Here is a 16,429-nt window from a genome sequence, read left to right as displayed (position 1 = left end):
CCTTGGGGATCCCCATGGGAGCCAGGGCTGAGCCAATCTGCCCCCTCAGCACCTTTTGGGGGGTGAGAGTTGCTGGGACACCAGCTCAGGTGGGTGCAGTGTGGGTGCCCACACTGGCCCGGCAGTGCTGCAGGTACTGCTCCAGCCAGCCCTGAGCTGGAGCATCTCACCAACAGTGATGGACTGAGAACAACAACAAAATAACCACCAAAAAACCCAGAAAGAGAATTAGAAAAATGCAATTTTCCAGCAGCTGCTGGAAATTTTCCATCCCTATCTCCTGCTGGGAAGGGAAACCAATTTCCTCACAAATTAAAAAGACTTTGGCTAAGGAAAAGTCCCTGCATCAATTTCCCAAATCCCCTGCACAACTCAAGGTGTGTTCATCACCCCCTGGACCACAGACTGAATTAGCCACCAGCATCCTGCAGCCATCAGCTCTGGATGGGCAGAGGAACCTCGTGGTGGATGCAGGTGCCCAATAGCCTGGACAAGCTCTCTCATCCTGCAAGGCTGAGCAATACAAACTCCCCATCCCTTTTAAGGGCTTGGGTTGCTTTTAAACTCTGTGTTATCTCTTTTATTACCATAGCAAGTGTCAGGAAATTCACAATTAATACTTATTATAGGTAATTCCTGCCTGCCCTTCTCATACCACCTCTCCCTAGCTTGGTACAGTCGCATTTGTTTCATTAATATATTCATCTTCTTTAATTTTACAGCATTATAGCCTTAGCTGATACCAGCCCTAGCCTGCTGGGATGCAGGGATGGGATGCAGGGATGGGATGCAGGGATGGGCTGCAGTCCCTGATGAGGCTGGGATGCAGGGATGGGATGCAGGGATGGGATGCAGGGATGGGCTGCAGTCCCTGGTGGGGCTGGGATGCAGGGATGGGATGCAGGGATGGGCTGCATCAGCAGCAAAGCAGGCAGCATGGTGGGAAGGACCACGCAGGTCCCTGTGCAGGTTGTTTTCTTCCGAAGTCTTGCACATCCTCCCTGAGCCAGGGGTGAATTCAGACATGACTCAGCCCCAGGATGTATTTTTATCAGCTCCAACATACGGCCCCGGCACCACAAACAGCCCTTGGCAGCACCACAGGCCAACAGCTCACTTGGGGCTGGCAAGGAAACACATTGCACAGTATGTGGTGAGGAAACCACCAAGGCAGGTGGTCTCCTTCAACACCCTCAGGGATGGGGCACCCACCCCCTCTCTGGGCAGCCTGTTCCAGCCCCTCACCACTCTCTCTGTACAAAACTGCCCCCTAATAGCTCCTCTAACCCTTCCCTCCTCCAGCTTTAGTCCATCAAAATCCCTGAAGCCGCTTCCCTCAGCTCATGGCATGGGGGACTCACCCATCCAGGCCCATTACTAACATCTTCCATTAGTTATTTGCTAATTAATTCAAAGACTGAATGGAAAGGAGGAGATATTAAAATATTTGAGGGGGTTGGAGTGTGAAAAGAGTGACTTTAAGCCTAGAGGGGACATACCCCAATGCAGGGGAGGGTATTTTTTCTCCAGCAGCTGAGTCATGTGGCTTCATGTTCCCTCAGCACCCCTGAAGCTCTGGAGAGCAAGGATTAATGATGTGGTTTGGGGGGGGGTGTGGGGGGGTTACCATAGAGATCCCCCCCCCCATTTCAATACATCTGTCATCCAGAGAGCAGCTTGGGAGGAGGAGGAGGAGGAGGAAGGAGTGTGAAGCCTCCCAGAACAGCTCTGGGGAAGCAAACCCACTGCAACAGGTCGCACCAAAGGGAATGGAGTTGGTGCAGCTGAAGCAGAAGCCTCTGTGGGCTGCGTGTGGCCCCAGAGCAGCACCGGGGGCTGCTGGGGAGCAAGGCCAAGCCTCCAGCTTCCTTTCAGCCTTGCAAGAAGCAGGTTTTGAAAGAACATCCTCCTGCGAGCAGGGTTGCAGCACGTTGTGCAAGGCGATTCCCAGTGCGGCCATGGCCGGCGCAGGGGGACACTGGGACGGGGACTGGGAGCCGCCGGCGAGGCAGGAGATGGAGCTGGAGCCCCCCAGGCCCCCACCGCTGCCTGGGAAGACTCAGAGGTAACGAATTGCTCTGCAGATGGGACCCCAAAAAGGAACTTCCCAGCAGCACCCCTGCACGGCTGCTCTTGGCCCCGTGCTCTGCACCACAGCCAGAGGCAGGGAGATCATCCCCCGTTCCCTGGGGGAAAGGAGGGGTGGAGGGGGTCAAGCTGGGCCAAAGAGGGTCAAAGCCTGAGGTTGCACAGCGAGGGATGTTCCCCAGAGTTTTTAGAGCAGGCTGACGTGGTTTTGGTGCTGTTTGTGGCAGCAGGGTCAGAGCTGCAGGGTCGCTCTGAGCCCGGCTGGGATGGGGAAGCGAAACCCCGGCTGGGGCTGCTGATGGCTCCTTCCCACCACCCTCCTCAGGGCATCGCTGCGATTCCCTCCCCACGCACAGACCTCCCACAGTCCTGCCCCCCCTGCCAGCCACACACCGGGGTTGTCTGAGGCTTTTCCTGCTCCTGTCCCACACCTCTGCCACCAGCTTGTCATCATGGGACCACAAGGCCGATGTGAACCCATGTGCACACCCCCCCACCCACCCACCCACCCCCTCCGCAGCTGTGTGGGTGACAACCAGCACACGTGAAGCCTCCAAGACACCCCCCCCCCATCCTTCAGGAGCAGGAGCACCCCCAAGACAACCACCCAGTGAAGGAGCTGGAGTCACTGGGCCACCAAACTCTCTGCCTTTGCCCCCAAACCACACAGCCATGGCTCCCCAGCCCACAGCTTCCCCTTCCTCCTTATTCTTCCCCTGAGTCGGCACCGAAAGGAGCCGGAAACCCCCCCGGGGCATGGGGGGGAGGGAGGGGGGGCAGTGCTGACTCTTGGCTCTGTGCAGGGCTGTCGTGCAAGCACAGGGCAGAGTGCACGTCCGCAGCAGCAGCCTGGACCTGGGTGCCCCCGGAGTGACCACCCCCATGCTGGACACCCCAGAGGGGTGCCCGCCTCGGCCCCCTGACCCAGCCCTCATCTACAGCAACGTGGGTGAGTGACACCCCCACTCGTGCTGCCCTTCTGCCCTGCCAGGGTGCCCAGCTGGGGTGGTGGGGAACAAACCTTGTCCTGCTTCTACGGTAGGTACCTGGCCATCACCCCCCCTGTCTGGCACTGGGCATCGCTATGGGGCTGGAAAGGTGCAGTGGGGCAAATAATGTGCTTGTATCCCCATCCCACTCCATCTCCCTCTTCCTCACCGTGACTCTAGGATAGTCTCAGCCCTGCCATGTCTGTTCCTCCTTTCCCAGGAGAGCTGCGTGCCCACCTTGTCCCCTGCAAGGCTAGCCGAGGGGAAAGAGCCAGGAGAAGCCCCTCTCAGCCCGACCAGGACCCCCGGCCTCCCCCCTTGCCAAAAAAGCAGCTCCAGCGAGCAGAGTCCCTCCCAGAACAAAGATCATCCCAGCACTATCAGGGGGACCTCACACCATGGACCAGCAGCATCCTCTACAGCATTCCACCATCCTGTCCACATCACAAGGAGGGGGCTCCCAGCTCCATTCCCCCAAGGGACATTCCCTCCTGGGGCCCCAAGAAGCCCCTGACCAAGTCCCAAAGCCTGGGGGAACCAGTGGCCTGGAGCAGCTTGAAAAATGCTCCATCACCCAGCCCAGAAGATCTGACATTTGGGACGGCGGACGGGGAGCTGGGGCAGGTCCTGCAGAGCCCAGCTGGGGTGTGGAGGATGGTGCTGGGGTGTCAGACAGCTGCCCTGGCCCGGCTCTCAGCTCGCATCCAGGATGAGCTTCTGGGGCCAGAGGAGCAGCAGCAGCTGCTGCAGGCAGAGCTGGCAGGGAAGAGATGGGCAGCGCTCAGCATCCTGCACCCGGAGCCGTGCTGCGAGAGCGGGGACGCCTGGTACTACCGGGTGGGCTTTGCTTTTGAGCAGACCCAGCTGGAGTTTGCAGCCAAGGTAAGCAGGGAATGGGGGGAGACAATCCTGGGTGGTGCTGAGGGAGACGGGTCCTGCAGCACAGGGGGCTGTGGGTGCTGCAGGCAAGCATGAATGAGGAGCACTGGCTTTTCCAGGGCCCCCTGGCACGAAGAGGCTTCCTCATTGTGCACCTAGTTCTGCATTTGCTCAGTGAGGGAACGCTGCTGGCACAGGGGAGGTGAGGGCAACAGGGCCACAGGAGAGCAGTGAAACTGGGGGAGACACCCTGGCATGTGGTCTCGAGGCAGAAGGTGGAGGCTGGAGCAGAGCTGGCTCCTCAGGCAGTGCAGGATGAGACCCATCAAAGCAGATCTGCAGCTCACCTGAGGGGTACAGCCCTCTCCTCCCCCCTCCCATTTCTTGCTCAAAGCCATTCTGGTGGGTTTGGAGGGTGTGGAGGGCACCGTGCATGGGTCAGACCAGGGCTGGGGGTCTTGTAGTGGTGACCTGTTCTGGGAGGAGGTAGCCCATGGCCCGTGCAGCTGGCCTCACTGTCTCTCCTTGCAGGTCCCCAAGACATGCTGCACCAGCCCGGGGGTGCAGAGCTCCTTTGGGGCACACTGCAGCATCCAGCGCCTGATTGGCCGCTTCACTGACCACCTCCCTCCAGAGCTGGTGCTTCCAGGAAGGCCTGGGGAGCAGAATCAGTCCCCTTCCAGACAGGAGCCAGCCCATCTTGGCCCCCACCCCATCGTGCAGGTCCTCATCTCTCCTGAGGTTCCCTACCAGACTCTGGCAGACTTTATGAAGGGATCCCAGAGTCTGCACAGGACCAGCCCTGGGCACTACGAACGCCTGGCTTGCCTCCTCCTCTTGCAGGTGTGCATGGGGCTGGAGCATCTCCAGGTGCAGAACATGGGGCAGGGGGACCTCTGCCCTGAGAACCTGCTGCTGGTGCAGTGCCCGTGTCCCCCCCAAAGCCAGAAAGGCAAGGAGGCATCCCTGGGGCTGTCCCTTCCCAGGCTGCTCATCAGCAGCTTTGTCAGGGTTAAAGACAAGCAGAGACCTTGTTCTACCAGCCAAGAACAGGACTGGAGCAAGGGGCTCGCTGCACCGCCCTCGCCGGCGGCAGACGAGCTGAAGGTAGGCATGCTGATCTATCAGCTCTTGCATGTGAACATCTCTCTGGAGAAGGCCTTGGGGTTCAGGAGCAACAGACTTCCTGAAATTCCCTCCCTGTCCATCTATTCCACGGGACTCAAGCGTCTGGCCACGCTGCTTCTCCACAGAGATCCCTGCAAGAGGGTGTCCATCGAGCTGGCAAGGAGCATCCTGCAGGTCCTGCTCTGGGGGCCTCGCCAGGAGCTCTTTGCCAGGACCAAGAAGACCCTACCCCTGCTGCAGAGCTGGCTGGAGGTGAAAAGGGCTCTGCTGATCATGAAGTTTGCAGAGAATTCAGCTGGGGGAGTGGGGAGCCCCGGCCTCGAGGAGTGGCTGTGCTGCCAGTACTTCAAGGATGCCACTGAACACACGCTCTACCAAGCCACCCAGGCTCTCTATGCTGCCTGAAGAAGACCTCAAGCTCAGCCCACCCAAAAGGTCTCCTCAAAGCCAAGAGCCCGTGAGGACCTGACCAAATCCACCAGCTCACAAGGAACCCAAACTGGTCCCAGTTGGGAAAGTTTGTGTGTAAACCCAAACCTGCTTCCCCCACAAACACATGAAGGATGATGATGATGATGATGAAGCTGGACTCAACCTCCCACCCAAAGCTCCCACCATCCAGGGGGCATTTTTACCCCCTCAACAGATTCTTGCTTGATACTGTGAGTCCAGTTTATTGGAGCATCTCAGGAAAACACAGCAGGGTGGAGGCCATGGGATCAAGCACCAATTTAGTGGTTGATTACCCCAAGTGAAGTTTACAGGGCTTGGACTTTGCCCAAACAGCCCTCTGACCCCTCCTGCAGCCACAGGCCTTTCTCTGTTCAGTGACAACACGAAGCCCCATGTAACAGGTCACCTTAACACAGGGTTTGCAAAGGGGAGATACAACACCTTGTACAGTTTGCTCTGTGTAGAAACAATCTGTGGCACAGTTACAAGTATAAATGTCACTTGAAAGGGGGAAATACACCCCCCCCCCCCACCTCCCAGCTTCAATAAAACCCAGAGCTTGAGCCTCTTAAATACTGGTCCTTTATGTGCTTCTTTGTCAGCATTACACAGCCCAGTGCTGTATCCAGGGAGAAACACAAAGCCGAACTGCACTGCCCAGCGGTGATCAGCCAGAACAGCCTCCGAGGCACCCAGTAACTAACTCGGGCTGCAGGGTCAGTCTCTGCTCACGGGCAGCGCTGGTGGGTCTGCTGCCTGGCCGGTGGGTTCCTGCCTCCTGCCCTGCCTGCTGGGGCAGGCAGCACCCCCATCAGCCGGGCTGCAGCAGGTCTGAAACCCCAGCTGAGGTCTCAGCCCGTGGGTGAGGGTCTCTGCACAGTGGGAGGGGGACAACGAGCCCCTCAGAGCGGCACCCAAACCTCAGTGCAGCCTCATGGCCAAGGCTGGATGAGCAAGGTGGGAGGAACCAGCCCCCCAGCCAAACCCCAACGCAGTCCCCTAAGTGACATTTCAACGTCACTGAAATTCTGGTGGGGGGTCTGGGGCCAAAGACATGCAGGAGGGGTTGTCCCCCCTGAGCCCCAGCCCTGCTGCCCCCACTGTCTCTCCTGTAGTATCTTGGGTGGCTACAAGATGGCAGTAAAGCCCATGACATGGCAGCAGCTTGCCCAGAGCCATCCAGGGCATCCGATCCTGGAAGAGAGCTAAAATCTACTTCTGTTCGGCCCACAGGGCAATCCCTGCCTGGCACCTCTGAGCACCCCCTGCACCCGTTCCTGGTTTCCATCTTGGGAGCCTCCCTTCTGTCAGAAGCAGCTTGGAGCACCCAAGATCAGGGAAACCTCTATGGGGGGCTGTGGCCCTCGAGGCAGGACCACATCCACCTCCTCCCCCACCCATCCCTGCAGAGAGCAGAGCACAGGGCAGGCACAGGCTCCGGAGGAAAAGGAGGATTTCCCTCCTGAAGAACCATCCATGAAGATCAGCCCTTTGCCAGGCTGCTGAGCTGAGGAGGAACACCCTCCCCTGGTCATGCCCACCTCCTCAGGGGCCTTTGGCACACCACAAGTTGAGAGCTTCCCAAAAATACCCCCAGGAAGGACTGACACAATTTTAAGGTCACAAGAAATTTGTCCCAAGACCTGGGGGCAGGAGCCCTCTGGCTCTCTGCCTGCCACTAGCCTCGGCCCCAGCAGAGGGAGCAGAGCAGCTCAACTGGGAGGAGATATAAATACCTGAAACCAATTAAACCTACCATGGAGAACACCCACTTCTCAAGGTGCTGTAAATTTAACAGGCTCTCTGGGATCACAGGATCTGCTACCTGCTCCAGGAGTGTCAGACCCCAGCACACACTCCTGCCCTTCACATCCCATTTACAGCAGCTCAGTGCAAGCACCTGGTAAAACCCCTTCCACGGGCTCACTGCTCCTGATTTTATAGATGCTGGAAGCAGGACTCCTCTCCAGGAACTTCAGCACACACTCTCTACCCCTAGCATTACACCATCATTTCCCCTTTGTTCAGTGCCCCAAACAGCAAGAGGCATTTACAGACCCCAGTGACAGGCACTGCTTGACCACGGCCCCTTCTCCTTCCACTTCAGCCTCCATCTGTCTCCCCAGGAGTTTAAGCTCCTGGTGTGGAGCTCACCCAGCCCCAATGACACTATTCAGCTCCTGAAGTGCCACCAGCCTTCCCAAGATCTCATCAAGCCATCCTGTGTGTTGGCACACACTGGTGTTAAAGACTCTGAGACTTCAGGTACTAAAGCTGCTACTGGAACTCCTGAAGCAGAAGACACCCATGAGCTGTGCTCCTCAGCATTTCCCAACTTAACACCAGCCCTGAAGCACCCTAAGGAACACCAGATCCAACTACCAGTGGAAACAAGACAACCTGCTAATATTTCCACAACAAGAAGGCTCTCACAGCTGATTTCAAGCCCTGGTAGGTGGCAGCCATGATGAGTTCCAGTCGAGTAAAGAATGACCAACATCTTTCCATACCTGCAACTTTAATGGTTGGGGCAGTTCCAGAGGCATCTCTCCAGAGTGCAAGTCTTAAACAGCTTAAAACCAGCAATAAAAAGTAAAATATAAATTTTTATTTAGAATTAAAGCAAATACTTCAGTATCACAAACACGATATTAAAACTTCCAAGAAATATACTGCTAATTTGGAGGGAGCATTTATTTGCACAACCACAACATGCGCACGAAATCCAGAGAAAAAAAAGATGTGGAGTCTGAAATTTTCAACATCTCACCACCACCAGAGCAGCTGGTCACAACATTTCGTACAGAGTTATATATATACTGCAATAGATGTTGACAAAATTTCTACAGAATCATCTTTATAGACAACAAGAAAGCTCTAACAGGCAAACATTGCAATCTAGTCTTCTTCTGAGTCTCTCTCAAACGTGTAGGCCATGAAGCAAGCATCTGGTCTCTTGGGGACAAGGGGATGCCCTGGTCTCACAATCTCAAAGCCCAAAAAGCTGAAAGTACGGAGCAATGCAGCTGGGAAGAACACAGAGAGAAGACATTTCATCCATGTGGTTCTGTAGTTGGAAACCTCCAGCAAAATGGGACTTCAAATCCACATCTCTGAGCAGTGCTATGAGGGAACACCTACCTCTATCATCTCTGTTCTTGTGGAAACAAATGAACACATGATCAACTCGAAGCTGTTCTTCAGCAAACTCCAGAAGAACTGCAAAACTGCAAGACAAACACAAGGTGTTCAATGGGCATGAGGAGCAAGAGCTTCCTTCAGACACTCAGCCCTGTGAGACAAACTCCCAGGCATGAGGGGAGCGTTGCTGGAGGCTCACAGGAAATTCCTCAGCCCCAGGTTTATCTTGAGCCAGGAAGCTTAAATCCACTAACACAGCAAATGTGCTGCAGGTGAAGGGAGAACTGCAGGAACAGACCCAGGTGGGGTTTGCAGTGGAGACAAGGAGCTGGGAACACAACTCATCACAGGCTTGGAGGTCATTCTGCCTGACAACACAGGTAGAAGCAGCCCTCAGCCCAGCATCACTCACTTGCAGCTTCTCACCAGCACAATGGAAGCAAGCCCTGTCACTCCACACCCCTGACAGGCCTTCATGGCACAGGCAAGTTAAAGCCACAGATGCTTCCACTCACCTGTCTTTGCTCCCTTCAGGCAGAGCACCACTGGGAATTTCTATATAGAGGTTGTTGTTGTTCAGCACTGCTCTCCAACTAATGTGTTTGGCATCTGTAAGCCTTGACTGGACATTCAGAATTCTTGTCCTGTTGTTAGATGTTAGTTCTTCTGTTACATTCAGCCGATTATCCTGGAGCAGTGATGGGTGCAAAGTTACTTTCCAGTTATTTTGGAGGAGGGAGAACTCCCACCAACAGGCCCCAGGCAAGAAATGCACTCAAGCTCACTGCAGCAAGCTGCTGAATTATTCATACTCACCGAATAAAATAAATTAGCTGAAAGATTGTGATCCCTCTGACTATTCCCTCGCCCACCTGGGATCTTCAGGGGTGGGTGAGGGACATCAGGAGCACCACCGAGGCCCCGGACCCAGGTTACTACAGCAATTGAAGGGGACCCTGGAACTAGAAAAGGATCACAGTTAGAGGCACACAGGCAGGGCTAGACAAAGCACAATCACTTCTACATTTTAAATAGTGATCAGATGACAAGATGTAAAACAAACCACCCAAACAAGCCTAGGCCAAGGGAATGCCTCCTGCTGCAACCCAGGGGTGTGGAAGACAAAGGAGCCTCCAGAGCAGGGACAGGGAGGCTGCCCTGCACCCAGGCTCAGAAAGCTACTACTGCAGTGTTTTGAGGACTAAGAGGTGAAGATACTCCCAGTATGAGGTGGGCAAGGTGTACACACCTTCCACACCAAGGCAGCAGTGTGCTTGACCTGAGCCAAGAGAATGATCCCTTTTGCATGATCCCATTTTCTCCCAGTGCTCTCAGAAGCTGCCATGACTCTACCAGCCCAGCAAGGTGGGAATCATTTTTCCCAGGGATGTACAGTCCTTGCACCAGCACTCTTGGCTTGAGGTGAGAAAATGACATGAATTAGCCTCACAGGTATCACCACCTCAAATGCATTTTTAACTTCAAGACCACAACTGAACATCCCCAAAAAAACAAACCCCTTTCTCCTCAATTCTTTAACACCATTTTACACTGCTGGGCAAAGCTCAGTTCTCAACGTTAAGGATTTCATCCTCAAGACACAGGTTTCTTGCCTGCTTGAGGTTACCTCGTCCAACACAAGCCTGCTTACACCAAGCCTGCCTGGTGTAGGAAGAGCAAAGGCTGCGCCGAGTGGCCCCTCCCTCTGCACCATCCTTCACCCTGCAGGCTCACTCTGGAGTTGCGTCATCTCAGCAGATGCAGCAACCGAGGCCCTTAGGGAAATTTTCACAATCGTCCTGTCTGTGAGTGCCAGCAGCCATTTGCAAATCAGAATAAACATGTACCAAATAACCCACCATTTTGCACCAGTTCCAGTTGGGTTTGGGGGGTTGTTTGGGGTTTTTTTTTAAATAAGCTTAGAACTTGTCATGAAATAATCTGTATTAGAAAGGCACTGAATGGCCAGGCTGCTCAATTATTATATGCTGGAAGGTATTTGTAAGCACAGCAACTGTCAGGTTTTACTAAAAAACCATAACATTCTCCCTCTCAATTAAACAATCTATTATTTTAAGCTCTTTTTTTGGTACTAGCATTACTTATTCTACCTCGGAATGGCTGCAGAGCTATGCCTTCCTAGGTATGCTCACAAACAAGCCTTCCCACACCCTGATTTGAGGGGTGCAGCAGCAACCCTTCACACCATTTCACCCTTTGCCCAATGAAATGCATAATATGAAGGTCACACTTGGGAATGGAGAATTTATTTCCATCAAGGTGATGTCTGTGTGCATTTACTCCTCTGGAAAAAAAATAAACCTTTGAACAGCAGTCCAGTTTAAAAACAGGGTTTTTTTAAAGAGATAAATAAATCTGAAACTCCTCTCCCAGTCCACATCGGAGGTCTAACCACGGCTTCCTCGGCACAAGGCAGGCTGCTGGCCCAAGCTCTACACCAGTCACCCCAAGGCAGGTATTTTCTTCCCAGCATCTGTCAGGATTGTTTCATCCTTTGAGGCTTAAGCAGTTCTCCTAACGCCTATGCTCTGTACCCTACGAGCTGCACGAGGGTAACAGGCCTCCATCCCTCGAGAGCTTTGCCTAACCGGTCAGATTTTTTCCCCTGGGAGGAGTAAAGCACCTCCAGGCGCTGCCTCCAGCCCGGCTTTTGTCTCCAGGCTCCGGGCAGCCCCTGAAGTTCCTCGGGAGAGGCTCAGGGCCCGGCCGCCCCCCCCATCAGGGCCCGTAGCGCGGCGGTCAGGGCGTCCTGCCGCGGCTGTGACAAGCCCGGAGGCGCGGCGGGAGCCGGTCCCCGGCTAACGTGGCACACGGCGGGAGGCAGCCGGCGCTGTGAGGCGACTCGGGGCGGAGGTGGGAGGGTGGGAAGGGGGGGGGTGGCGGCCGCGGTCAGCTCCCCTCCCCCGCCCCGGGTGACGAGGGGGACGTGTCGCCCGGCACGGCGGCGAGTCCCACGGGGCCGAGGAGCGGGTACAGGCGGCGTCCCAACCCCCTTTCTCCGGATTCCCCCTCCCCTGTGCCGGGGAGGAGGCCAGGCCGCAGCGCCCGGCGCTGAGGCAGCGGCGTAGGCCGCCCCGCCCCCCACCCGCCACGGAGCACCCCTCCCCCCCCGCCCCCCCCCTCCGGTCACGGGGGAGGAGACCGGCGCTGGAGGGACGAGGAGAAGGGTCAGGACCGGGCCCTGAGGGGACGGGGAGGAGGGGGCGGCGAGCGCCCAGCGGTGCCAAGGCTGAGGGAGGCCCCAGCCCCTCACCTGCTCTGTCCGGTACTGAGGCTCAGCACAGCGGGCATGATGGTGCTTTTATTCCCCTCTTTCTCTCTAGCGAAGCAGTGACTGTTGAGTATCCGCTGCAGGGAGGATTTCACCATCCGGCCGCTGTGGTCCGAACCCCGAAACCCTCCGCCGCCCCCGCCGGCCGCTCTCCAGACGCTGCTACACAAAATGGCTCCGTTGCCGCAGTGGGTCCTTATATACCTTTGCCAGGCCACGCCTATCGCTATGGCCACGCCCCCCGGCCAGGCCCCGCCCCCGAGCGGGACACAGCTTCCCTCCTGTGAGCAGCTCGGCCCTGAGACAATCTCCCTTCCCATTGGCTGAAGGGAGTGCGGGGGGGGCGGAACCGCCAGCTGCCTGAGAGGGTCCCGCATTGGTTAAAAGGGACGTCCGTAGGGAGAAGGGAGAGGAATCGCAGCTGTTGATTGGCTGCATCCGTTGCGGGTGGGCGGGGTCTGGCGGGGTTCGGCCGAGAGGCTTCAACGCGGCGCCGCAGCCTTCACTCCCCGTAGAGCCGCCGGTTCGAGTCCCGCGGCAGCGCCCAGCCTGGCCGAGGTAAAGCGCGGAGCAGGGGAGGGGCCGGGCCGGGCGCATGCGTCGGGCCGGGGGAGGAGCGGGGCGGCGGCGGGTGGGGAGCGGCTGTTGCGGGGACAGGGTGGTGGGTTGCGAGGGGGAGTCCGGGTCCCCGTCCGGCCCCGGCCCGGCCCCGCAGCCCCGGGGGTCCTCGGCAGCGGGACGTGCCGTGAGGAGCAGCCCGCGCCGGGCCGGCCGCCGCCACCCTGCGAGCTGCCGAGCAGAGCGGTGATCAGCTCCGTGCTGAGGGCAACTTCAGCGAAATCGAGAGTTTAAAGCGTCTGCGGGGCGCCGGAGGGGGGATCCCCGGCGGGACGGGCTGAGGCGGTGACCGGGCTGCGGGTCCCGCTCTCCCTGGGCCCGGGGCTGCGCCCTGCGCCGGCCGGTGCAGCAGCCCCGGCCCCGGGTGTCTGGGACGCGGGGGGTGGAATCTCCCCAAGGGAACGAAGCTTCGTGCGGTGCCTTCACCAGGAAGCCAGTGAAACCCCGGCTGTTTACATAGCAGAAGCTGCTCTGTGTCCCCGCCCCGCCGGAACAAACACCCCATAATGCTCCCCTGCCTTTCCTCGGGGCCGCTTTGCCTCTCGTCTTCCCAGGGATTTGGGAAATCTGAAGCTTGGGGGGCACAGTTGGGTCTTTCTGCAGCCCACGGGAAGAGCGAGGGCTGGGGGGGAGGATGTGTTTGGAAATCAGACACCCCGCTTACAGGTCATAGGTGAGAACGCCCATTCCTCCCTGTGGGGATGGGGCTCAAGTCTTCAAGATTCATCTGAAAAGCAGCAAACGCATACAAAACGCCAATAGGTTATCGTTTCCATGACAGATGGTCTTTGACTAGGCTATTTCAGCTTGAACACCAGGTCAGCAGCACATCGCAGAAGTCAGGACGTACCCTGAGCAGTGGCTCTCACCTGGATGGAAAGAATGTGCTGAACCAAGTTTCCAGTCATGCCTTGTAAATTAAGTAGGAAAAAGTTTTTAGAGAGGCAGAGAAAACTACCAAAGATACAGGTAATTGTAATTTTTTTCGAAATCACAGTTTTCTTAAAAGAAAAAAATAGGTATGCCTGTATTTCTTCTTCCTTCATTCAGCTGAGGCTGCAGCTCATGTTTTACTGCCCTCAGGTACTATCACTGCATTTAGGGTTTTTTTTTATTTTATTTTATTTTATTTTTTCACCATCTTGCTTGTTTTTATTTGCTTTAAAATATCCAGGAAACTCTGAGCATATGGATGTCCATCGAGTGGTTCCACTTTGCACAAAGATAAGTGTCTAAATGCCCACCCACCTTCTGTGGCCCGAAACTGCTCTGATTGACTATGATGGAACAAAGTGTGTTTGCCAAAAGAAAACACTGTCTGTTCTCCTGCAGCTTAGATGAGAAGCCTAGCCTGGTCAGCAGCCAGTGACTAGATTGGGACTCCTGGTAAGTAAGAGGTACGAGAGGAAAGCCCTTTTCTTGCTGCAGATACCTGCACTTAGCTTGGAGAACACAGTGTAACAGAGACATTAGTACTTTGCTTTCACCCTGCTCTTTAGATTTGCTGTTGATTTATGGAGGGGAAGCTGACTGTCTCTTAATGCATTACCCAGAGACCAACTTGAAACAGTAGGGTAGTTGCAATTCAGGAGTATCAGGACCAAATGAAGCACAGCAGAGAAGAAGGTTTAGCAATCCATGTTTTGTGTGTCGTATTTAGAAAGGTTTTCCTGCTGGGGGGTGGATCTGTTAGTCAGTGGAAGGGCTGCCTTAGCATTTTGTGATGTGTTTTGTTATTTTGAACAATGGCATTTATTATTTATGCAGTAATCCGACTGTAAAGCCTTCTGATGGTACTGTGTCAGAGGACATCAGCTCTGCAGCTGCTCTCCTCCTCACCACAGCACTGGAAACAGCTCTGCCCTTTGGATACCTGTCACTGCAATGGGCCATCCTTCCATTTCACAGCTGAGTGACCTGGGTAACACCAGGGATGCTCTGTAGTCTGCACAAAGCCCAACCATCCTGGTTTGGGTTTCTGCATTACATAGTGTGTGGGATTAGTTCCAGCTGCACTTTTGCTGAGGTAGCCTGACTTTGAGTTCAGCAGTGACAGCAATTCACAGATCCTCACAGAGAAGCCTTTGACTCACAGGATTACCAGCTGAGGTGGTTGGAGGTGTTGCCACCACCAGTTGTTTTTTCACCACTGGTTTGCCATCATTCCCCTGCCCATGGCAGCAGAGTAGGCAGAAGTAACTGTGTGCTGGTGTCTCAGTTGCTCCAGCCCCTTTCCTGGCTCAGCATCCTCAGAGGACAGTCCCAGTTGTTCTGTTCTTACCCAAGCAGGTCAGAGCAATTAGGCTGTGTGAAATGACCTGACAAAATACCTTGTGAAGTCTGAGTTACTGGATAACCAGACCTGTTCACAGAGGAAGCACAGAAGCAGCAAGACACTGAACTCCACGTGAGGAATCAAAGTTGAAATTGTCTCAGTTGAGGAAAGCCAAGGAGTTCCATCTTCTAGAGCTTCATTTGCCTTCCCTTCACCTGTTTCAGCATGCTTTTCTTTAACAAAGAGGTCTCAAACATTAGTCAGAATCACCAGTGATGAATTCTTTGTCAAGCTTTCCTAGACATGAAACAAGTGCCTAGCAAGATGTCCAGGACCTGCAACCCTCACAAGACTTGCTGGTCTTTGAAATCCTGCACATTGAAACCACAGTTGTGTCACATCTTTTCTTTAGAGAAGGAAAGAGAAACTGGCCTGTTGTTCAGGAAACTAAAAGATAGCTAAGTAAGACCTCTGCAAACGTTACTGCTTTCATGGGGTTTTCTGCCACAGGGGTGGCTACTGGAGGGTGGACTGTGTCAGGCTTCATTGAAGCCACCTTGTAGTAAACAAATAATGCTTCAGTGACAGAGAGTGGAAAAAACCTGATGTTTGACACGTAGCAGAAACCCCCATCTGCTTTCTGCTCTGCTGCAGCACGCCAGCTTAGCTCTGGAACATGGAAAGAGGTGTTCACAGCATCCAGCAGCATCACAGGGGTTAATCTGACTCTGATTTGCCAACTAGGGAAACACAACAGAAACACGAGCTCTATCAGAGCACGTGTGGTCCTTACACAGAATCACACACTCAGCACTCCCCAAAGAAAGGATTTTTAAAAATAACTAATAAATGAATCGAGCCAGACTGTAAGATCAAGTTGTTGTGCTTGTCTTTTGTTCTCTGTTCCCAATGCAATAAGACTCTACTTGCTCTCACAATTTATCTAGAGATGTAGCCAAGCACCAGAACAGGACAGAATCTGAGGCAGAGATGTCCATCATGAGGTGTTTTCACAGAAATCATTCTGTGTGATGACTTCCCCCTGTTATTTAGCTGATTTTAGACCCAGAATAATCTAAATGTGCATCTTGGTCAGCTCTGCGTGGAGACAGAGTGCAGCAAAAGCTTGTGAGGTCTTTATCAAGACACTAGACAGGGTTATTTCTAAACTTTATAAGACCTACAGTTTATAAATATTATAAAGCAGGGCTCTTCACTCTACCTGCCTCCTTCCTTAGAAGTTCTGGTTCCATTCCTTACAGGTAACAGTTAACTACCAGTTATCTAATTTCAAATGCTCCCACACTAAAAATGCTATTTGGTGTGTTTGAATCTATTCTGATCTTTGTGGGACATGTAATTAGCACACTTCTCTTTTTCTAGCTGGAAAACTCCTCATTTTCATTATCATCCATGTGAGAACAATTTGATTTGAAGGTCAGGTTTTCTGCAGACCCACTTGTGCTGGAAGGAGATTCTGCAGGAGATTCTGCTCTGGAGTTAAGCTGGAATTCTCAGATGTTTACCAGCACAGGGAAGAATTTCTTTTCCAAGATCTTTGTGAGA

General features: G+C 54.4%; 2 protein-coding genes and 1 long non-coding RNA gene across 3 annotated transcripts; 2 read left to right on the top strand and 1 right to left on the bottom strand.

The window, feature by feature from the left end:
* Window positions 1-1,958: 1,958 nt before the first annotated feature.
* On the top strand, window positions 1,959-5,489 carry PEAK3 (PEAK family member 3; the record flags this gene model as incomplete). Its single annotated transcript, XM_084276159.1, has 5 exons — window positions 1,959-2,065; window positions 2,892-3,037; window positions 3,298-3,959; window positions 4,488-4,879; window positions 5,000-5,489. 5 exons carry the CDS (start codon window positions 1,959-1,961, stop codon window positions 5,487-5,489), a joined length of 1,797 nt encoding a protein of 598 aa, XP_084132285.1.
* A 2,634-nt stretch (window positions 5,490-8,123) lies between these two features.
* On the bottom strand, window positions 8,124-12,126 carry OAZ1 (ornithine decarboxylase antizyme 1). Its single transcript, XM_084276292.1, is given in 6 exon segments — window positions 8,124-8,563; window positions 8,679-8,764; window positions 9,194-9,366; window positions 9,495-9,581; window positions 9,583-9,640; window positions 11,953-12,126. Coding segments are annotated over 6 exon segments (648 nt in total). The 5' UTR covers window positions 12,069-12,126; the 3' UTR covers window positions 8,124-8,435.
* Window positions 12,127-13,408: 1,282 nt separating this feature from the next.
* On the top strand, window positions 13,409-14,450 carry LOC311201903. The gene is made up of 3 exons (XR_014617892.1): window positions 13,409-13,557; window positions 13,763-13,974; window positions 14,356-14,450. It is a non-coding gene; the product is annotated as an uncharacterized lncRNA (long non-coding RNA).
* Window positions 14,451-16,429: the final 1,979 nt, after the last annotated feature.

Source organism: Gallinula chloropus, assembly GCF_964237585.1.
Source record: "Gallinula chloropus genome assembly, chromosome: 28".
Classification (NCBI taxonomy): Eukaryota; Metazoa; Chordata; class Aves; order Gruiformes; family Rallidae; genus Gallinula; species Gallinula chloropus.
The sequence above is the reverse complement of the archived record's forward strand: the minus strand, read 5'-3'. Positions and strand labels throughout refer to the sequence as shown.